General features: G+C 34.0%; 1 protein-coding gene across 4 annotated transcripts; it reads right to left on the minus strand.

The window, feature by feature from the left end:
• Positions 1-1,049: 1,049 nt before the first annotated feature.
• Positions 1,050-24,245, minus strand: LOC117337563 (putative ankyrin repeat protein RF_0381). Of its 4 annotated transcripts, none has more exons than XM_033898595.1 (5): positions 24,106-24,245; positions 7,266-7,724; positions 6,320-6,411; positions 5,009-5,138; positions 1,050-4,639 (listed from the first exon to the last, which is right to left on the minus strand). In XM_033898595.1, the coding sequence occupies exons 2-5, from the start codon at positions 7,574-7,576 to the stop codon at positions 3,811-3,813; spliced, it is 1,362 nt and encodes a 453-aa protein (XP_033754486.1). In that variant the 5' UTR covers positions 7,577-7,724; positions 24,106-24,245; the 3' UTR covers positions 1,050-3,810. The 4 variants fall into 4 exon arrangements, with proteins under 4 accessions (XP_033754486.1, XP_033754485.1, XP_033754488.1 ...); XM_033898594.1 differs by lacking the exon at positions 24,106-24,245 and adding an exon at positions 17,203-17,424; XM_033898597.1 differs by lacking the exon at positions 24,106-24,245 and adding an exon at positions 15,261-15,287.
• Positions 24,246-24,698: the final 453 nt, after the last annotated feature.

Consider the following 24,698-nt stretch of genomic DNA (forward strand, 5'->3'; position numbering starts at 1 on the left):
GCAGCTTCCCGTATGTCTTCAGCGTTTCCCTCTTGCCGCCTTTTCTTAGCGACACGTTTTGGCTTTCTAAATGATCTTCCGTTTTATATACAACATGGGAGTTATTCTGATGACCCCTCAGTCTTCACTCATAGATCTATATTTCCCTAGCTGTATTTTACCACATATATACATGTACATTAAACAATTTACATACCAGAGGCTTTTTACCGGAAGATGACCCTAGTATTCTACCTTCGGTACATAGAACTATACTACAATATGTATATACTCCTGTTTGATGAAATTTCTTTCCTTAAACATCAGTATATATATCCAAATCCCAGTTGAATACTGTGCTATTGTATATTATATCAGGTGATATATAAACAGTGGTTTTGGACTGATGACATGATCAGTTAGTTTTCTGTGTCGAGTCTTTGTTCCCGAACTTACAGTTAATACCACCACCAGTAAATGTCACCAAACACATCGAAATAGGACATCTTTCCTTTGGGAATTCAAAGCAAATTGATTTCTACAGATGTCATTTAAAAAGAAATACCTACATTTTAGTCCCGATTTTGGCATATATATCAAAGAGTGTCCCTGTATCTATTTAATGGTGATTTAGCTGATGGAGGCAGAAACTCCATAACATTATTTGATCATTGTGTTCAACCAGTGTTCACGAATAGTGTACAAAGTACCATACACGATATGCCGTAAATCCCAGGTTGCAATACTCAGGCACACATTGACGTCATCAGGATGACATACAAGATTTGATTTTTTTTATCCTTTTCAATTTTTTAGTGCCCTACTATTTACACTTTCTATCCTTAGCATCACTGACGAGTCCAATAAGGAGGAATTAAAACAGCTGCATGATGCATTTTAATTCATTTTGGCTCTATGGTATCAAAATCTCCATTTATTTGTTATGAAAAATGCTAATGCTTCGCGTCTTTTGTACAAACCTTCTAGGGTTCCCCTTTCTACAATGTAGATTTATTAACAATTTCTGCAAAATATGGACAATTTGCCAGTTTTCCTTTTCAACAGACGTCCCTTTCCAGACGTGTAAACAACATCGCAAGGTCACACATATTTTGGAAAACATACCCTTTTTCTGAAAGCAAGAACTAAGAAACTATTTCAAACATTTTAAAGTTGTCTAGAAAATCTAGAAAGGTTCAGAGTGGAGGCTCAAAGACCAAAGTCACTTGGAATTTGGTTAAAGGTAGACTAAACGGCTGTGGATGTACAAGTTGATGGCAGCCTATCAAGGTAAACTATCATTTGATATAACAAAAGGCCCTTGATCACCTGAGTTTTGACATATTTTTAGCAGATTTGCTTCTCGTGACCTTTGAGGTCAGGGTCATTCACCCCAGCATGCTACAGGCCAAATATCAGCTTTCTTAATGTGTTGGTTCTCAAGAAGAAGAATCAAGATGTTTAAAAGATTTTAATTCAATTTGAGCTTGGTGGCCTTAAATGAAGCTGAAGTGATCAGTTAGTGGTGCCATTGAGTTTTTTCGTTATACAAAGTTATTTGCTGTTTTGAACAGGTATTTGTTATTATCTCACATAATTAGGGAGTAACATCAGGAATTAGTGAGAAAAGCAACATATTTTGTGTAGCAAAAGTAAAAGAAGCTCAGTTTTATTTGAATGATTTTCAAACTGAAACTTTTCTAAAATGATGGAAAGTAGAGTTCAATGTCACAATTCGTTTTGTTCAAGTTTAAAACTTTAACCTCAAATTGAAGTCCAGTATTATTTATATGATACCTGTACACAATAAAACAACCTGAAATGGTTTACAATGTGAAGTTTATAATTACCTGATAAAGTAAACAAGAGATATAATTTTACAATATTTACATATTTTTTTAGTTTGAAAACATGATTTACAATGATGTTGTATGTTCCGGATCATATCCTTGTTTGTTTTTGTTGTGTACAAATTAGATTTAGAATTAAACAACAGCTGCTGGTAAATGATACTTCAGTATGGGTAGACATCTGCCGAGTGTATCTGCATTAATATTGGTCAAATGAAGAGTAAGGGAACAGTATCACCTTGTTTAAATTCGTGTGTAAATCTCATATGGTGAACTTCACAGAAAGTGACAACAAAATAATGGTCTTTTGAAAATTAGAATAAAACTCATGTAGTTAGGCCACATAGAGGAATTTATTACCAGTTAGAAGTCCTAATTAAAACCTTACACATTTTAATTATAATCGGATCTCTACTTCCACTCCTGTCCTTCACTACAATACTGGTACAATAAGGAAAGACAAACCGGACATGTATAACACAAACATGATGTCTGAATCACTGCTGAGACAGGATGTCAATTATATATAAAAAGAACTAGTATTTCCAGCATACCAGCAATACCCCACCATTACCTAGAAATCTGTCAAAACATTAACTGGTGGATTAACTACAACTGGAACTAATGTTAGGATTATAAAGAACACTGTACATCTACTTTATCAATAGCAGTAATAAAATAATATCAGTGTTTAATTCAATTATTGAAGATTCATCATATTTATGTGCTGTATACTAATGGATCAGTTTAAATAAAACCATCATGGAAGTAGGAAAACACTCCAAAGGGAAGTAATCCAGCGACACTTCTTTGAAATCACAGTTGTACCAGAATAAATAAGCTATTCTATTAAAAATACAATAAGTGTTTTGTATGTCTAACATCAACATGCATAAAGATTATATTGGCTGATCTGCTACTGTATATTATGCCATTTATCTAAATGTATTCGTACTTGTAACAGCTTGTCTATAAAAATACAAACTTCATCACAAACCATTGAAAAACTGTTTTACACATACTAAACATTTACATAAATGCTCTAAACATAATTGTACAGCTTTATATGCTTTTATAAATGACCAATGTCTCCATGTGATGGTTCTACCAATCATATACCCTGTTATCAAGACGTAATATCTACCTGAGGTACATCATCATTTTATTAGTACATGTAAAAAAAAATAATCAAAAAGTATGTTGCCTGAACAAATCAATATTAAATATATATAAAAAAATATATATATCAAAATTGTTGATGAATGCTTAAAATTATTAAAATGAATTAAAATTTTCAGCCAAGTAAAAACACACCAAATATGCTTCTTTGAAATCCAAAGGTTCAGATCTCATTCTTGTATCTTCTCTAGTGAATTCTCTGATGAGAGAATAGATGGCTCTTGCTCAGCTAGATTCACATTCATAAAAAATTGATTAATTTGGCAATAGTGCATTTGATTCTCTTAAACTTCTATCAAAGAATTACATGGAAATCTGAGGTATAATGCTTTATTCTGTAACAGCTTTGAGACTAGTCAACTTTTATTATCAGCCAGGTGATGTATACAGGAATCTTGATTCTGTCATGTAAAAACTCCAAGGTATTTTATATGTGATACTGAGAATGAAATCCTTGAATGTCAAAGACAGTTTTGAAATATGAGGAATAGAAATTACTTTACCTTTAAAATATCAGTTAAATTTTGAATTGAAAGACTTATATGTGAAAATATAAATACCAGATTGAAAAAATCAAAGACAGATTAAAAAAAAAAGAGGAATAGCAATTATGTTATATTTAAGATATCATTTAATTTTAAATTGAAAGACTTATTTGTAAAAATATAAATACTAAAAAATGAAAATAACGGGAGTAGATTAGATCTATGATGAACAAATATAACATATAAAATGAAAAAAATAATCTGTGGAAAAAATGTCAGTAAAAGCATTTTGATTTCATAATGTAAGACTTTGTTGGCTAAGATGAATCTGTTTCTATATCTGAATCTGACTCCGACTCAGATTCAGATGCTGAGACCTCTATAGGAGGGCAATATCTGTATGAACACTTGGGAGGACAGTCAAAGGGACATTCTTTGGAATTAAGGGGCTTTCGTCGGTAATATTCTTCCTTCACAAATTCATTGTATTGTAAAAATTCCTGAAGGGGTTCAGGCAGAGGAAGCTCCTTAGTCTTGGAAGGAGCATGAGTTCCAAGTAATTTAAATATCCTTGCACGACACAATTGCTTAAGAGTCCTTGGAGTTGAAGCCTCTTTCTGAAGCCAATTAAATATATCTGGCCGCTGATAGATAGACACAGGCCACATTTGTTTTTGCAACCATTCCTCATTCAAAGACAAAGGATTCAGTGCTATTAAGAATTTAATAATCCGTACCAGTTTTTCTTCTACTGCCATGAACATATAAGATGATCCTTTGTCTTTTTTGACAGTACAACCATGTCGAATTAAAGTCAGAGCACTTTCTGTGGCATGTAATTTGATAGCTTGTTGAAGTGGGGTCTCCTTCCATTTATATTTCTTGTCCACCTTATATCCATTTGTAAGTAAGATTTTCACCATGGCAGCATTATGGTTTTCTATAGCGACTGACATGGTAGTGACCCCTGCGTTACTTTTAGCATGGATCTTGGCTCCATTTTCCATGAGTAACTCTGCAATATCATAGCGACAGTATGCCACAGCAAAGTGCAATGCATTCAGACCAGCGTCAGTCTTTGTCTGTAGCTTACAGAGTGAGTTAATCAGGATCTGACATATGTCTCTATTGTCCATCTGAATGGCTCTGAAACAAAAGATTGATGGTTAAATGTTGGCCAATATACCTGGCCCTGGTTTCTTCATCGTTCCTTAAAGAAATCCCTTAACTTCAAATTTCCCTTGAGAAAGCATTATTGGATTTAAAGTTAAGTAACTCTCCTTTAAATTCTGAAATAGTTTCCGATAGAAATTTTTATGTTAAGGAATTTCCTTAATTCGGGAACATTGATGAAACCAGGGCCTGGTAGAGAAGATACCGGTAATACAATGTAATTTTGGTTTCTTAATAACAGTTATATCTAAACAGGTGGGTGAATATTCAGGTACTTTTCATAAAAATCTTTCATAAGTTTTAAAATTTAGCATAATACACAATAAATATTGTTCATCTTACTTGATGAGGGGAGTCTCATTGCTGTTCTCTAATGACAGTCTACGGAGGTTAACATCACCGCCCACTTTGATCAGCATCTGACAGATCTCTGCCGACTCAGTGAGGACAGCTCGAAACAATGGGGAACAACCTGGAGATAAACAATAGATTACAGTTTTAAAATTAAGTTTACCTTCAATGTTTCCTGAAAAAGAATGGACTTAAATATGACAATTATGAATGTTAATATTTTCAATCTCAAAAAAATGAAAAAGACATCTTTTATATGTTATTTAAATGAAAATCTAACCATTTAGTCCCTTTAATTTAAAGACCACATCATGAAAAATGGAGTGAAGAAAATTAGCACAATGTGGAGAGCTGACAAATTAATTTTAATTAATTCAAATTGGTAGTTGTGTGGATCACCACAGAATATCATCAGATTACTGAGTATACAGCTGATGTCTCGAGACTAACTGATATATATATATATTAACTTCCCAGTAAGAATCTTTCCAGATAAACATGGTCAGATACATCTATATCTGTTGATGACTTTGGATTTCGAAAAAAATAAACAAGAATTAATCAGTATGAAAATATAATGATTAACAAGTGATCCCAGAGGTATCATGGCACCTGCCATTGAATGTTTTTATTGGCTCTATGTCAGACTGATCTTCTCTCTACTTTTCCCTTTTTTTTTCTTTTCCTCTAAATAATCTGAACAAAGAACAAGTGGAACCTGCATGTGAATTTTGAGAAACATCCCTTCAGTAATTTTAAGAACTAGCCATAACAAAACTCTATTCTCAAATTCCAAGAAAGCTGGATCAAAAATCTAAATTTAACGGGCAAAACTAGGGACTAAGGCGATCTACACATGCAGTTTGAGGAGTATCTCTCCAGCTCTTTTCAAGAAATACCAATAACAATCTGCAATTCTCAAAATCTAAGATGGCCACTTAATTGTGGCCATTTTGTTTTTCGGATCAAAATTCTTATATGAATTGGCACAAATAGGGACCAAGGGGAACATACACTTGAAATATGATAAATATCCCTTTGGCACTTTTCAAGAAACAGCAATAACAAGGATTGTTTATAGATGGACGATGACAGACGGACGATGGATTCAGGGCAATTTGAATTGCCCACCGTCATAATGGTGGACTACAAATATATTCAGCATTAAACTTTCTTACAGTCAATGTGTAAAGTTATACCTACATGTACATGTATATCAGTCTGGAACTCTTCAGTAAAATCTATGACTAAAGGTAGCATACAACTTTAAGGTAGCTTATTGTTATGCTAAAGTATACATACCTGATTCTTTGTCTACTTTGTTGACCTCACATGGTGTTTTGCCGTTAAGTAAATATTCAACCATCGTCACATTTCCATTCTTAGCTGCTAACCTACACCAAAAGTAAGTCTATTTTATAGGATACACAGTGCATATATTATATTTGATTTCCAAACTAAAATCAAAATTTAACAATTTCAATGAAACTAGTAATATATTTTATAAGTCTAGAAATTAAATACTTGATAATAGCTATAGTCTCCTAATAGAAAACTACTAGAATAATTTTTTTTTCTTAAAAATTCAATGGAAAGAAAAAAGTAAGTGAAAAAGTGTAATTAATAAATCATAATATATGTGTCTGTTTGTTGGATTTATTGCCCGTAAGAGCCAGGGTCATTTTGAGGCGGGGGTCTCCTTGTTGTAGTTAGTGACTACCTCATTGAACAATATATGGGAGGCCTGCGGCATGGTATCCAGAGCAATAAGAGTAAAGTGTCTTGCTCAAGAACACAACCATGACAGCACGGACTGGTCTGATTCTCGGCTTCCTGAGAAACACAAACCGTCGAGGGTAGGAAACGTCAAACCTGGCAACGCAGATCTTCAACTGAGGTTAGGTATAAGCTAATGCCCTAACCAACTGGCATAAGCTATCGTAGCCCCTCCTAACACAAAATGTATGGTTTATCATAGAAATGTACTAGTCATATACAATCTACTATCTGTATACTAAGCAGCTGATGGTAAAATAAGGATATCACATGTGAATGATGACACTTAAATGCTGAGCTCTCATATCTGATGCAAGACGAACATTTCTGCAGCCAATTCAAAATAAGATTAAACATGGACTACTACATTGTATGACTAAGAGAATTTTGTCTGTATGAAGTCCTAGTTCCCCAACAACTGTATTGAATTTGAAACCATATAAGACTTCATTATTTAACCAAAATGGTTTACCATATTGCCCGCTTGCCCTTGGTGGTCTCATCATTGATGTTGGCTGGATTAGGTTTGGCCTTCAACAGCAGCCGTACCATCTCCTCGTCATTCATTTCTGCAGCAATCAATAGAGGTGTGGGTAGGACAGGATCCTCTGTGTCCCGTAAGTTTACATCAACCACACGTTCCTTTATCATACGCTTCACATTTTTGTGGTCCCCAGCACGTATGAAGTCCACAAACTCCTTAGCAACAGGTGCCAAGGAATGTCGTTTCTTCATCATTTTTTGTAGTTCTTTGTCAGTTGGGGTCAGAGGAATATCTGGCATGGCTCCATTCTCCTTAGTCTGGCAGTCAGACCTCCTTTTCACTGCTTTAGCTTTACTGGATCTAACCTGCCTCCTGGAGGAGGAGGAGTAAGAATATACATCTTTTGTCCTGCTTACTTCATTATGACCAGCAGAGCTTCTTGACTTCCTGAAACATACAAGTATACTGAAAATTGGTAAAGTAATAAAGGTCTCCTACCTGCCCCCATCAGCTATATATATTACAACATTACATCACACAAGAGGCCCAATGGGCCTGTATTGCTCACCTGGCTCTGAGAGATACTATCTACTGCAGATACTATGCTGATTACCCGTACTGTTTTATTCAAATATCAGAGTAGGCTAGATTTATTCATGTCAATAATTTTCTACTGGTCCTTCTTTCCAGTATATTATTGGCCTAATTTCAGGTCTCAGAGTCTCTTAGCTATCAAAAAATCATTGTTTAACTCATTCACCCCTTAAGTGTCATAACGAACTATTCCAATGTTTGAATTGGAAGAGTTCAAATGTGTCTTTAGGGGTGAATGAGTTATAGAATTAAGCCTATTTGACCCATATGGCCTTGAATGAAGGTCAACATCATTCATTTGAACAAACTTGGTATCCCTTCACCAAAGTATGCTACAGGCATATTATCAAGTCCCTGGGCCTCTCGGTTATTGAGAAGAAGTTGTTTGAAGATTTCAGTGTATTTGACCCATGCGACCTTGGATGAAGGTTAAGGCCAATCATTTGAACAAACTTGGTAACCCTTCACCCTGGCATGCTACATGACTAATATCAAGTCCCTGGGCTCCTCAGTTATTGAGAAGAAGTTGTTTAAATACTTTAGCTTATTTGACCCATGTGACCTCGAATGTAGGTCAAGGTCATTGATTTGAACAAACTTTCCTGCGGCCAAGCTAATAAGGATCATCTTTGGTGTTAAGTTAGAAAGAATAAAAAAAAATTACAAAATTAATTCATAATTAAGTCGGATTTTAATCAAATAATACCCAAATCTGTCATGTTAGCATATTGACTGTTCACATATCTTAAATAAGATACACATAATCAGTATGCATGTTGGTCTGATAACATAAAAACAAAAATCGAAGTTCAAAGGGCCGTAACTCTGTCAACAGAATTGGAAACTAAAATAATAATTCTATACTTGATCTGTAATCTTTCTATTTCATAAACTTTTTCTAATAGTGACATGCAGTACTGTGAATAAGGACAAATAAACAGATTAAACTCAATCTACATTGATACAAACCATGTAGATATACCAGTAAATTTCAGCTCAGTTTCAGGGGCACCAATCTATGTTATCACCCGTTTGTGTTTGAGGTACTGGAAAGGCGGCCATCTTTACCGCCTCACAAGCAAGTTTGTCATATTAGTCATCTTCAGTGGCCACAAGTGTGTAAAGTATAGACTTCATGGAACCCAGACAAACATAGTGAAGCTACATCTATCATCTGATTTATTCCGCACAATTTGACGGATTATCGCTAGCATATCGTAAAGCTGTACACGGATATAGCCATGTACAGCTTTATGATAAGCACAACGTAGTCTACCCAATAAGATACTATGTGATAGAAATAAGATGATACGTAACTATTCTACCTTTGTCTGGGTTTTCGTGAAGTCTGTCACACCAATGATTAATTGCTAAAGAAGACTAATATTGCAAACTTACTATTTTTATACATAAAGTCAAAGCATAATGTTTTGACTATGAGAATGAATACAGTCCTTGTAATTTGAAGGTAAACGAAAAAACACTGAAGTCAAGCAGGTGGTAAGTCTACTCCCTTTTTAAGACCATATGACAATTACTTCAAATTGAAAGGTACTGTACATGTATTTCCCAGTGTTAAGTAATCACAATCCTTCAATAAGTACAGGCAGGTTTTTTAGTATAATTTCATCTTATTATATACTCACTCTCTTACATGCTTCTGTCTTTTTTCTCTATTTTTCTGCAACTTTTAAATTCAGTCATATATAACCATGATATTAATAAACATTTACAAAAACCGAGTGTGATAACCATCCTTACCTCAATGTGAAAATCTAGATTTTGGTAAGTTCAAACATGTTTTTAATAGACAATAATAATTCTGCAATGGTTGAATAAACATCCTTCATTCCAATGTCATAAACTTGAGTGATTCTCAAATAACCTAGTATAAACTGGTAATAGTGTGAATGTCGACTCATTAACCAGGATATGATTCTGATTGAATCAGACTTTTAAACTTTTTAAAAGCTATTTGTGGAATAATATGAATATTTTCGTTATATCATTACCTGATTGTAATCATTTGGAATAGGAAAACATACCTACAATGTATTTTGTTTTGAGTTTTGATAATAATGATTTTATCGCAGATTTCGATTTTTAATTATGGTGTCATTAGACTAACAAAGCCCTGATACAACAGTCGTGGTGGTGTTTCTTGTGGAATAAATTTTATCTAATGGAGATAGCTAGACAGGTATTTAAATACAGGTATACAGTAATTTGTGAGCAAAATGGTTATCTTTCACGCGAACGCACACATATTATACAAATATATTGATATTTATGGTCAGTTATATTCAGATATGTGCTATAATTATTCAAATTTAAGAAACTAAATTTGTTTAAAGGGCTGCAATTCGATCATTTCTCAGCAGGAGGTAGTTGATTACAAAATTGTTGACTGCCTTATTTATATTTAAATTTGGACAAAAGTAGTGATAGCATACATTGTTAGATAACAACAGTCTAGATTAGAAGTGTGATCAGTACACAGTTTTTTAAATGTTTAAAGACATGTATCTAGGCCTAAAATCGTCCAAATATCCGGTACTCACAGATATGTAGGTATGTTTGAGAATGGTATTTTTAGTTATACAAGTGTTTGTGTGGGTGTGGGTATCTAGCTGAGTGGATTGGGGAGCAGGAAGGTACCCAATTAGTTAGTCATCTTCGTGATAGTTTTTAAAAGATTGGACTTAAATTTATTTAAAACATTCACAGACCACTATTCTGGCTGTAAAATAATGTACATCTGTACTTGTACATGATATTCAAATGATACAATATAAGTCTACAATAAAAAACACAAAGGAATTGAGTTAATTAAGCTAATTAATCATAATCCTCTAAAAATCATCCTGGTACCTTATTATTATAACTATAAAAACAGTTTACTTCTTATTAATTGATTAGTAAAGGATTCTGAATTATCACAACACCTGTATCAGACAAATATCCCAGTAATGGAGAGTCTCAATGTTTTATAATAATACTGATAAGTTATTACAACTAACACATGTTTATTTATCTTATTTACAGAAATTTTATATCAAAAGAAATAATCAATAAGCAAAATTTCACAAAATCAATTGAAACTACTATGACACCTACTTGGTATACGGATGTTGACTCTGGTCGTCAGTCAGGCTATTTACAACACAGGTACGTCCTGTACACACTGTTATATACCCAATACAGTCTCAGGCCTCGACTATGTATTCACATACACTTGTAAAGTTGATCACAAAAAATACTTTCATTAATTTCTGTACAGCTTATGACCAAGTATCACAATAGTTGGTTAATCGGACGGCCATGACGGCCCCTTCACAATAGTGGGTTTTAATGTAATCCTGAATCGCTGGCCGAAAGCCGAGGAATGAGGAGCTACGATACTCAAACTCAACCAAACAGTTAATATTTATTGTTAGCTGACTTGGAATTAAAGTGCTGTAATAACTTTGGATTCTTTTCATTGTTATAATCACATAAATTCATTTAAATCCAATACAGAGAATCAATTCATACCTCCATTCACAAAATAACATTCTGTTGACCTTAAGTAACCGTATATAAGCTCAATGTAATAATCCTGGAACAAACCCAGGGCACCACTGTAAAATGTGGGAGTGGATATATAGAAAATATGAATGAGGGTGACGGTCTCAGTAATAGATGTGTGGGCTTAAAAACACGGGATTAATACCCCAGTCAATTAATGGCTGAATTAAAGTAATTATACTGTTTTCTTAAAACAGATTTTATATATGGGGGTATATTTGCTAACAAAAGAAAACTTTTCGCCAGGTAGTGAAATCACAATTCATCATCCTTCCCAATAACATTAAAAGCCCATCTCAAAATTGAAATACTTTTCAGACTTAACAAATCATCGTGAATCAAAAACTGGAGAATAATTTGTATTTATTAAAGTATATGGGAAATTTACCAAAATAATAACTTAATTGGTCTGACGGACACAGAATGGCTGAACGCCAAAAGCATGGGCCTGACAAAACGCAGACAAATTCTGCCAAACAGAAATCAACGTAAAAGGAACTGGAATCAGCAAAACCACATGATTTCTTAAAGGAATAGACCCAAATTTTGATTTTGCCAGATGTCTGTTAGATTGTAGTTAGCTTTTACTGTAGATCTGAACTTTATCCATGTTTTGTTGTATCAATATTGCTATATTTCAGAATCAAGTATTTAGTTGTGTGTTTGTTAATATTGATCAGTTTTTACAAGAATATTGTGCTAATATGTTCAAATGAAAGCATTATTAGGCAAGTTCACATTCTGGGCTCAATGACAAATCTCACGATAAAACTAAATGTTTCGAGTTATTTTTATACACTTATGTCATAAGGATTCCCCCAACCAAGTGTCTAGGCCAGTGGTGATTTTACTGTTAGGAGAGTGTGAATGAGCATCTTGGATTGCCATAAATATATGTCTGCAACTAAAATTAAAAAAATAAAAGATTAAAAACAAATCTAAACAAAATTAATAGATGATCATAAATTAAACAAATGAATAGAAAATTAGAAAATTGAAAAAAAACCCACAAAAAACCCAACAACAACAAACATATGTTATAACTATATATATATAATCCCCTGAAGAGCGGCACGATGTAGCCACGAAAGTACTAGGGAGACACTTCACAGCAGATCTGTGTTTGACTTTTTATTTAATTATATATATATATGGACAGGTTAAAGGTGAGGGATTCCATCCTACATTACAAACTCTTCCTTGGCTGTAAAATACTTGAAACCTGTAATTACCTCAAAGGTCAAATTTTTGAGCAATACCTCAGAGATTTTACCCATATGATTAGCTATTCACAATCAGGTGTGTTGAACTTTCATAGCGTAGTATTAGCTCCCCCTCTTATTCTGTAAGCTGAAGTATTGATTTAGTCCCGATTCTAATATTTGTCATGTCAGAATTAACTCTATAAAATTCAAATTGATACGTCTCAATAAATGTGTATTTTGAAGATGACTAACGGTGTCAAAGTGCCACGTACAGAACGTTTTATATGAACAGAGCTGTCACAGATTTGATAGAACAGAAGTCTTCAGTGTCATGACATATGTATTTAACTTCCTAGTTCAAACACTAATCCCGAACAAATGTGACACAATCCTGAGTTATTTAAATGGAAAATTTTAACACTTGCCTAGTTAACACTTGTCTAGTTCCTCATAATGTGTTTTTGATAACTTCAATTATATATATCTTGTGATAGAAGGTGCTAGTAGTTTTTAACCAGTGAACAAGGTGCATGTTGTCCATGCATAATAATTATGTGATTACCTCCACATTAACATTGTCAATGGAAAAAAATATTACAATTTGTATGTATATTGCTCCTGTAAAAACCCAAGTATCCTCTGTAGTAGAGTCTAGGATGTCATATCTTATGACCCATAGAGACTACCATAAATTTCAATATTTTAAATTCCAAAGTGTCTGTAATATATCATAATATGAACCAGATCAAATAAATTACCTGACAAGGCCAGATTACGTTTGGGTGTCAACACGTCCTTGCATATCAAAGTGCTCATAAATACCACCAATATCGACAGCTATATTGTATATCACATACAGTATTGGTTTGCATTCACTAAAGATAGACTTCTGTGCCGAATTAACATAACGAGACAAGGGAACTTCATAGTGCTACTCAGTGCTAATTTTTTCAGTTTTATCTGATCTGTCTGACACCTTTAACACTAATTGCAGTGTCCCATATGTCATCTGTGAACATTAAACATCAGATGCATAGCCTACAAGGGAGATAATTTTCAGTTTAATTGAAAAATTTGGAAATAACAAAAGTTCATACTGATTTTATGCAATTTTGACACAATTGACATAATTTTGGCATCCATGTACCTACATGGAGAAACATAAATAAAAATACTCAGCCTTACTTTCACAAGTATTTCTGCAGATGAGTTAATTCCTGGATGGGAACTGAAGTTTGTCACCTTAGTCGGTGCTAATCCTACCAACTGGGCTAGGGAGAACTTCTCTTAAACAGTAGAGAAAGTGTCAGACAATGATAAGACAGGGGATCTGGGATTGATCCCTAGCGGAGACACTGAAATAAATATCTACAATGACCTACATTTTATATGTTTATTTGGCAGGAAATGTGAATTATCACACTATATTATTGCAGAAGAATCCATTACAAGTACCCAAACAATCCTCTCCATAGACAGTTACAGGAGAGTTCCGTGGTGTTATGTGTTTTATGCGACACTCTAAATGTGATCCTAACAACACTGTTTATGGCAAAATAAACATATATGTGTAATTCAAGCACCATCCTAATACCAGGGTGTCTGGAAACACTTCTCTATCACTAGGGTACAGTCAGCTAAAACATGAGGGTTCTGCTGGAAACAGAAGTTAGTGCTGTGTGTTTTACACTTCAGTGTGAAATTTACATGTAAGACAGCAGGTGGTCTTTATCACCAAACAGAAAACTCGTCTGAGTGTGTGTTAAAAAAAAAATCAGTAGTAGAATGTTTGACTGTCCTTTTCACTGAAGGACTTTATCTGTAAAGTGTAAACATATTATTCAAACAACAAAATGTTTAAAGTCAAGATCATTGTACTGCAAACCGTGAAGCAAAGAAAGCAGATTAGATACCCATGAAATCAGGGATACTTTACTCCCGACCTTAAAGTGAAGAAAAACCTTAAAAACTATTGAAAATAATGCGTAACAGGAAGAGATAGTATAAAAGAATAACAGTTTGAAGTAAGATGAAGAAGGAAAGAATGTGACTTTTGAGGTACATCAATATAATGTTAAGTTGTGCCCAGTCAAAGAAGATTGTGATTCTTAAAATACTTAGAAAATCTGTTATGTGACATTTTGTTTGCTAATTAAAAGATTGAATCCTTTCTTCCTTTTCCATACACAAAACAGATCATAATTTTTTAACTTAGTACACATGACTACAAGTGTAAAAGAAAGGGGTCAGTGTGGCTTCCACACAGTGTTAGATACTGTCTCTGTCACTCAGTTGACAGAGTATACATCTTTAGCTCAGGAGGGAAGAGCCATGGCTTATCATGCCGGAGACCTGGGTTCAGTTCTAGTTTGGGCACTCAACAGGAATGGGTTTTTCCCTGTTCTTTCACATTGGCACCTAACTCAAATCCCATGGTGGTGGTATTGAGAGCCTTGGGTTAAAATTTGGGTAAATCTCAAGAAAAACAGGGGGTGTAGTGTAAAAGGAGCCATAGCTTATCATGGTGGAGACCCGATCTGATTCCTGTCGGGACACTCGGCAGGAATGTATTTTTCCCTGTTCTATCACACAAGTATGCCTCACCCCTATCACTGACCATGAACAGACCCATTGAGTATCAGTTGGAAAGCCAGGCTGTGTCTCACTCAGACACTGGCTGTGCAGGTTCTATAAAATGCCTTTGTCATCATTTTTCTATAATTGGTATGTAATAAAAGATCAGTAAACAGACAAATATATCTTTATTTGAAATTGATACACAATCTATACTTATACTGTAGTTCTTTATATGTAATAAATGTTCAACTAAAAAATTACTTCATTCCTATTAAATCATAGATGAAATTCTCAAAATTAAATGACTTCCAATATATCATTTAATGTACCATGAAAACATTTCAAAATTAAAAAAAAAAGACCTGATGTGCAACCTGAGCTCATAGTCATCATTTGAATATTGATAGTTGCTGTACTGAATACATTTGTATTTTGAATATGTAAAAATTATATGTAAACAATTGAATGTTGTGCAGAGCAGCAATATATATGTATAGAATCACAGGTTATGGTATATATACCCTTGTCTGTATTGATTAGAATATACAAATACAGATATTGATATTCCTATACTGATGCAGAAAACAGCAAACAATTAAGTGACATGGTATCAGAATTTAATATAAGCAGTTACAGTATTGGACCAGGTAGATCAATATTGGACTGAAATGTCTGTCATAACCTTAAGAAGAATTCCCTGTTGTCACCTATTTTTTTCAATATCCTGTCATTTGTTCAACACTATTAGAGTGTATTAACAGACACCTAGCAGCTTTAGAGCCATATATCAAGTATCCATGTTGATTAGGAAGATCAGGTGGCATTGGTAACACACTAACCTTTCACAAAATTTGATCAACTTTGATTAAGGTTTGTTTGATATTCTCATATTCGACTTTAATTCTCCGGTACTCCCATTTCCTCCCACAGCAAGACCCCTTTATGTCAAACATAGTCCTATACAGCATAGAAATACAGTCCTATTACAGAAATACAGTCCCATTACAGAAATACAGTCCCATTACAGAAATACAGTCCTATTACAGAAATACAGTCCCATTACAGAAATACAGTCCTATTACAGAAATACAGTCCCATTACAGAAATACAGTCCTATTACAGAAATACAGTCCTATTACAGATCCAGTCCTATTACAAGAAATACAGTCCTATTACAGAAATACAGTCCTATTACAGATCCAGTCCCATTACAGAAATACAGTCTTATTACAGAAATACAGTCCTATTACAGAAATACGGCCCCATTACAGAAATACAGTCCTATTACAGATCCAGTCCTATTACAGAAATATAGTCCCATTACAGAAAACAGTCCTATTACAGAAATACAGTCCCATTACAGAAATACAGTCCTATTACAGAAATACAGTCCCATTACAGAAATACAGTCCTATTACAGAAATACAGTCCCATTACAGAAATACAGTCCCCATTACAGAAATAGTCCTATTACAGAAATACAGTCCTATTTCAGAAATACAGTCCTATTTCAGAAATACAGTCCTATTACAGAAATACAGTCCCATTACAGAAATACAGTCCCATTACAGAAATACAGTCCCATTACAGATCCAGTCCCATTACAGAAATACAGTCCCATTACAGAAATATAGTCCTATTACATAAATATAGTCCTATTACAGATCCAGTCCTATTACAGAAATACAGTCCTATTACAGAAATACAGTCCCATTACAGAAACACAGTCCTATTACAGAAATACAGTCCTATTACAGAAATACAGTCCTATTACAGAAATACAGTCCTATTACAGAAATACAGTCCTATTACAGAAATACAGTCCCATTACAGAAATACAGTCCTATTACAGAAATACAGTCCTATTACAGAAATACAGTCCCATTACAAAAATATAGTCCTGTTTCAGTCCCAGTAAAACAATAACAATACATTTTTATATGGGAATGATATACCAGCATATCAGACAGGCCAACACTTACCTGCTGTCACCCATGTTGACCTAAACTCTCTTCAGTCTTGATAAACACAAGCTATAGCTGAGAAGATGTGATCTCCTATTTGTTGAATGTCCCGGATATCATACAAATACTTAGGACAGGTCTCCATCTGTCCAATCATAAGGTATTTCACAAAAAGAGATGTATTATCTAGTTGTCTATTGGCTGAGGTGATCTGTGGCAACAGATCTACTGTTTATCATAATATTACCTATGTCTTATATACATATGTTATATACTAACTCCTTATCAAAATAAACTGCCGTTTCAAGGCAAGCTTTTCAAAACAATTCGGGCGTAAATAACAAAGCATGTCAACGAAACAGATCAAAGATAGCCTATAAGCAATGAGGCGGATAACAATCGCTGTAGTGTTCTCTACGATCATTTCAATATATCCAATATCACGGTCACCAGGAAAGGAGAAAGTAATCCCAGTGTGTCGTCACTTTGTTTCTACCATTGTACAGAGTTCCTGGCCCCTAGTGGTACTTATATGGTGCTAGGCAATAACGGCTATGACAATATGAAATATCACACTTCTGTATTCAAAATATAAGTAGCTCTTTAAAGAGTTACATTACTCACTGTCAGCCCTACCTGTTACTCATATGTTTGAGGTTTGTGCTTACGGAGATTGAGTGCATGTACATGTATAAAATTTACAAAGCCAATCTAGTTGTGTGAAGCATCTTCAATCCCTGATGGTGTCTGGGAACTACATTGGGCACATAACATGAAAAACTATTACATGTTGAATTGTATTTTAAAAACAACTGGAGAAAAAAGAAAGAAAAGAATTTTATTTTTTAAGAACTGGAATGTCTTTTACACAATCTAATATACCGGTAGCTTAATTGATATTTTGATTAATTATCAAAAAAGAGATATTGAATAATGGAAAGTACCAGGATTACGTTTGTGTGTACTATGAACTTCTGGTGCTGGATCCCCGAAATCATGAGTATAAAGGATATTGGGGATAGCCATTAAACCGTACATCTTCTTTTAATATTTGAATATTTGATAAATTATGATATATCGATATCATATGTTTGTTTCTTAAATGTAGTAGTTAGTTTGTATGCAAAAACGGACAGGGTCTGTCGAGGCTGGCACTGTTGTGCCTGTTACATAAATCCTTTTTAATATGAACATGTACTATATTCAATTGAAGTTTCACATAAAAATTACACAAATGTGAGTTGGTTTGCTGCATTCTTTTTTTACTTCAAAGAAATTAAGCTTCAGTGATCTTGTAAGGTTTTGTAAATTATACAAACTGTACGTACATGTATGTCCTGTACAAATTTTGGTGTTCTCCACAGTTTTTATTTTGACTGGATTAAACATGATATACATGTACGAATACAAACATGATTCTTAAATGCTGATGTCAAAATTATCTGTTGATGATAAATGTGTATAGATATTACCTTAAAAGTTTAGCTTTGAAAAAATTTTAACAACTAATTTCATATAGTATACACTGCAGTATGTAAATTAAATGTTAATTCTCATCTAACTCAGGTATCCATTGTACATGTTTTATCCTCGAAATAGATATAAAAAAATCAGCTCTATTAGTTTAATGTATACCATTTCATGTTATCAAATGAGGAAAGTTTCTTTATATTATTTCATATTCAGTGCTTACCATCATAAATCATGTTCAGGTATTAAATATAGTTCAATTAGAATGACATTTTGACAGTTGTTCAATATGTCAAACAAATTATGTTGATGAAATCAATGAGATCCTAACCTCATAAAGCCACTCCATGGGAACTACTACACATTATATATTATAACCTTACAGGGCGTCACTCCATGGGAACTACTACTACACATGATATATTGTAACCTTACTGGGTGTCACTCAATAGGAACTACTACACATCATATATTGTAACCTTACAGGACGTCACTCCATGGGAACTACTACTACTACACATAATATATTGTAACCTTACAGGACGTCACTCCATGGGAACTACTACACATCATATATTGTAACCTTACAGGACGTCACTCCATGGGAACTACACATCATATATTGTAACCTTACAGGACGTCACTCCATAGGAACTACTACACATCATAATATATTGTAACCTTACAGGACGTCACTCCATGGGAACTACTACTACTACACATAATATATTGTAACCTTACAGGACGTCACTCCATGGGAACTACTACACATCATATATTGTAACCTTACAGGACGTCACTCCATGGGAACCACTACACATCATATATTGTAACCTTACAGGTCGTCACTCCATGGGAACTACTACACATCATATATTGTAACCTTACAGGACGTCACTCCATGGGAACTACTACACATCATATATTGTAACCTTACAGGTCGTCACTCCATGGGAACTACACATCATATATTGTAACCTTACAGGTCATCACTCGATAGGAACTACTACACATCATATATTGTAACCTTACAGGACGTCACTCCTTGGGAACTACTACACATCATATATTGTAACCTTACAGGATGTCACTCCATGGGAACCACTACACATCATATATTGTAACCTTACAGGTCATCACTCGATAGGAACTACTACACATCATATATTGTAACCTTACAGGTCATCACTCCATAGGAACTACTACACATCATATATTGTAACCTTACAGGACGTCACTCCATGGGAACTACACATCATATATTGTAACCTTACAGGACGTCACTCCATAGGAATTACTACACATCATATATTGTAACCTTACAGGACGTCACTCGATAGGAACTACTACACACCATATATTGTAACCTTACAGGATGTCACTCCATAGTAACTACTACACATCAGGAATTGTAACCTTACAGGACGTCACTCCATAGGAACTACACATCATATATTGTAACCTTACAGGACGTCACTCCATGGGAACTACTACACATCATATATTGTAACCTTACAGGTCATCACTCCATGGGAACTACACATCATATATTGTAACCTTACAGGTCGTCACTCCATAGTAACTACTACACATCATATATTGTAACCTTACAGGACGTCACTCCATGGGAACTACTACACATCATATATTGTAACCTTACAGGTCGTCACTCCATAGTAGCTACTACACATCATATATTGTAACCTTACAGGACGTCACTCCATGGGAACTACTACACATCATATATTGTAACCTTACAGGACGTCACTCCATGGGAACTACTACACATCATATATTGTAACCTTACAGGTCGGTTTATATCTATTAAATGTATGTGGTATGCTGTCCTAGGGAATGATTTATATTTATATCTGTTAAAAGTATGTGGTATACTATTCTAGGGAATGATTTATATCTGTTTGAAGTATGTGGTATACTATTCTAGGGAGTGATCTATATGTTAAATGTATGTGGTATGTTGTCCTAGGGAGTGATTTATATCTATTAATTGTATGTGGTATGCTGTCCTAGGGAATGATTTATATTTATATCTGTTAAAAGTATGTGGTATACTATTCTAGGGAATGATTTATATCTGTTAAAAGTATGTGGTATACTGTCCTAAGGAGTGATTTATATTTATATCTGTTAAAAGTATGTGGTATACTATCCTAAGGAGTGATTTATATTTATATATGTTAAAAGAATGTGGTATACTATCCTAGGGAGTGATTTATATCTGTTAAAAGTATGTGCTATACTATCCTAGGGAGTGATTTATATCTGTTAAAAGTATGTGCTATACTATCCTAGGGAGTGATTTATATCTGTTAAATGTATGTGGTACGCTGTCCTAGGGAGTGATTTATATCTGTTAAAAGTATGTGGTATGCTGTCCTAGGGAGTGATTTATATCTGTTTAAAGTATGTGGTATACTTTCCTAGGGAGTGATTTATATCTGTTAAAAGTATGTGGTATACTGTCCTAGGGAGTGATCTATGTGTTAAAAGTATATGGTATGCTGTCCTAGGGAGTGATTTATATCTGTTAAAAGTATGTGGTATGCTGTCCTAGGGAGTGATTTATATCTGTTAAAAGTATTTGGTATGTACTGTTCTTGGGGTGATTTATATCTGTTATAAGTATGTGGTATACTATCCTAGGGAGTGATTTATATCTGTTAAAGTATGTGGTATGTTGTCCTAGGGAGTGATTTATATCTGTTAAAAGTATGTGTGTATCCAAGTAATATACATCTTAGGTACAAAATATTTCTCATTACACAAGGGATGTAATATAGAACAATCTTAAAGCATTAATTTAAACCCCTGAACAGTGTCCTGTTCCATCTCATTTTCATATATCAATAAAGGTTATCGGGGGTCTTATTGGTAATGAATGTTGATAAGCCAAAATAAACAAGACTTACTCGTCAATACAGGTGATAGATTGTACCTGAGATCTGAACTACTGTTCTACCTAGATAAAAGCCTCAATCCAAGATCACAAAGATTATAGTTTCTTATCTGGTAGATCTACCTGTAATCAATTGTGTTTTTTCCTTTCACATTTTGTTAATTTCAACCACCACCTGCTTTGCGTATTAAATGTCAACCTTGTGCAGATAACATCAGACGATATAGACAAGAGTTAAAGGGGAACTTCTGAAAACCTTGTAAAGAAAACACTCCTAAATCCTGATGTTTTATGTACTTTTGTGACATCAAAGTATCCATTGTTTCAATAACAAAGGCACAGTTGTACAGTGTTGCAGAACAAAATTGCAGGACTGACAACTTTTAAGCGGTGATCAGACCTAATAAATTCAAATCCTGTTTAACAAACTTGTTCCATGATAATAGATGATGTCATACACTAGAATATGCTGTCTATGGTTATATTGTACTTTCATCTGGGCCAACAACAGTGATTAATGTTTGAAGTTAATATATAACTTGTTTGGCAATTAGATCCAAGGGCTTAGTCAACACCATTGCTTTGATAAAGGTTTGGTTGATTCATGATATTCCTGGCCGGGATACATGTACCACCCAGTATGAAGGGCGGTTAAATAGGGACAAACTAAGAAGTGTAGTCAATTGCAACAAGCTCTGGTTAATATGGTTCTTCTTTAAGTAATTATGAAACACTTACCAGATTCACAATGTGTAATATAAATAAAGTTTAAGTTTGTGAGGTATATGCCATCTACTGGTAGGCAACATATTTTAATAGTGGTAGAGATAGAATTGAGTTTGATGATAGGGGGAATGAAAAAGTAACTAAATCAAAATGCTAGGTTAGATAAATGTACAGTGGTGATGTTGTACATGAGGCCCTTGTCTTTTAAAGATACATGTAATGGTAACAGGTTATGATAATGGCTGATGTCAGGTTGACCTCAGGAGAAATCAAGTGAATTTGTGATACGAACAATTAAACTAGATTTCGGTTATTTAAAATTTTGACAGATCCAAAATTTTTTCTGGTGTTTTAATTAATAACCATATACTAGAATGACACTTGTCAGTAACTGCTGTGTTATATGTAGTTATGTACATTTTTTATATAGATTTTAGAATGTAAAATGAGACAGTACAGACATGAAACAAATGCTAATGGCAGCTGTTGTGTTTGTATGAAGAATATCAACTATGGATGGTTACTTTTTTATCAAAAAACAAAAGGACTAAATTGTTCTAAGTGAGCTAAAATTACAACCGTATATATTATGCATCTGCCAATAGAATCATATGTAAGAATTCAGAGATAGATTATAAGGAAGATACTTTTTAACATTTTTATAAACCATACATTCAGACATAGTGAATTAGTAAGTGACAAAGACCGTATTCAGCACTATGTACTTTTATACAAGTCACATGACCTGCTCCTTGTGCAGTCTCTCCTTTTTTCCAAATCTCAACCCAAGACTCTGAACACCATCAATGTAGGATTTTAGTTGAGCATCAGTGAGAAAAAACAGGATAAAACTCATTCACTTCTCGTGCCAAACAGACCCACAATTTCCTTTTACACATATCATGCTAGACTTATTCCAACAATGATAGAGGATTACAAGGCAAGACATATTTATGACAAGCACTTGTCTGTCTGTTGGTGTCAAAATCAACTAATTAGGCAAAGATCTTCAGCTAGCTGATGTAAACTAGACTGTGATAAAACCTCAGATTCTGTGTTTGAATAGAGACTATTATGGAGACTCCCTAAACATACAAGAAACAAGGAGATTTATTTGAAGTCGTATATGTTAAACAAAGAACATTAACTTTGTAGAGCTATTTCTACGAACAAACCTAAGTAAAATACAGAGAAAATTTATGAAAAAAAAACCCTGTAATATCACAGCATAAAAGTTATATTAAATGACTAGGTGAAACGAAAAACAATAAGTGACCAATGAAGGATACATACAGAAGTGCATCAACTACACTTATGAGCTATATCGATCTGATAGACCAAAACATGACAAATGTACAGGTATTTGATAACATCTCCGGGCTTCTTGGGGCCATTGATTGGTCCCATTCCCAACTGAAATTTTTCATATTTAAGCGAATTCCCAAAATTTGCTTTTTTTCCCATTTCACCAATTTCTTCCCAAAATGAGACGAAATGGCCCTATAATATTTCAAACAAATGAGAAAAAAGGCCTGCATCTGAAATCAAATGCTCTGTATATTAAAGGTGGCCTTCGGTAAGTACATAAATTAAAGGGAAAAAAACTACTCTGAACAATGAGAGGTTAAACACGACGAGAATCTTTTGATAGGAGCCATGTAACATCTGCTATTACTTTCAGGCGGACAGACCTCTAAATACGAATATAGACAATCAGGTGAGAGCCGGTTTTCGGAACGAATCATTTGTACATTTATACAAGTAACAAAATGAAGACACTGTACATCAAGTATATAAACTACACCCACCTTGCCTGTCTCACTTGTTTGTTCAGGAGAACCCGTGTGGTGCGAGTCCGCGCTCATCCAGCGTCCCTGGCAATACTTCCACTATTTTATCTCCGCGGTCGGAGAGTTCCGGGCACTTTCACTCGACAGTGGAGATTCGATTCGACACTCACCATGGACAGAGATTAAAGAACATTATTTAGTTTATTACTATTTATTTATTTTTATTTGTCTCTTTTAATCGATATTGCTTTATTGTCAAATCATGTATTTAAAATCATTCTAGGGCAAGTTTCTTTTTCGTTTGATTTCAATAAATAATCTTACTACCAACTATAAGAGCCACAAAAAGCCTTGACTGCTCTTACAGTAAGTTACTTAGCAAAGAGTACTTTTTGACTGTATGTCATTCTGATTGTTTACATAACCCCTCATCCAAATGTAAATTACAAAATGCCTACAGTGTACGTTCATACATTAAACTAAAAGTATGCTGTCAAGTATAAAATTGATTTCACAATTAGCATATATATGCATTTATAACTTCTTGGATTTTAAATAATAATTAGCTGGTATAACAATGAAATTATTATAACCAGATACCTAAATTACAA

This window comes from Pecten maximus, chromosome 11 (genome assembly GCF_902652985.1).
Source record: "Pecten maximus chromosome 11, xPecMax1.1, whole genome shotgun sequence".
In the NCBI taxonomy this organism is placed as follows: domain Eukaryota; kingdom Metazoa; phylum Mollusca; class Bivalvia; order Pectinida; family Pectinidae; genus Pecten; species Pecten maximus.

Excerpts from the sequence above, each read along its gene's own strand:
- LOC117337563 (XM_033898594.1), bottom strand. Across the intron at positions 5,139-6,319 it reads CAAAGTAGACAAAGAATCAG|GTTGTTCCCCATTGTTTCGA; the intron begins GTATGTATACTT and ends GTTTATCTCCAG. Across the intron at positions 4,640-5,008 it reads AATGAGACTCCCCTCATCAA|AGCCATTCAGATGGACAATA; the intron begins GTAAGATGAACA and ends CTTTTGTTTCAG.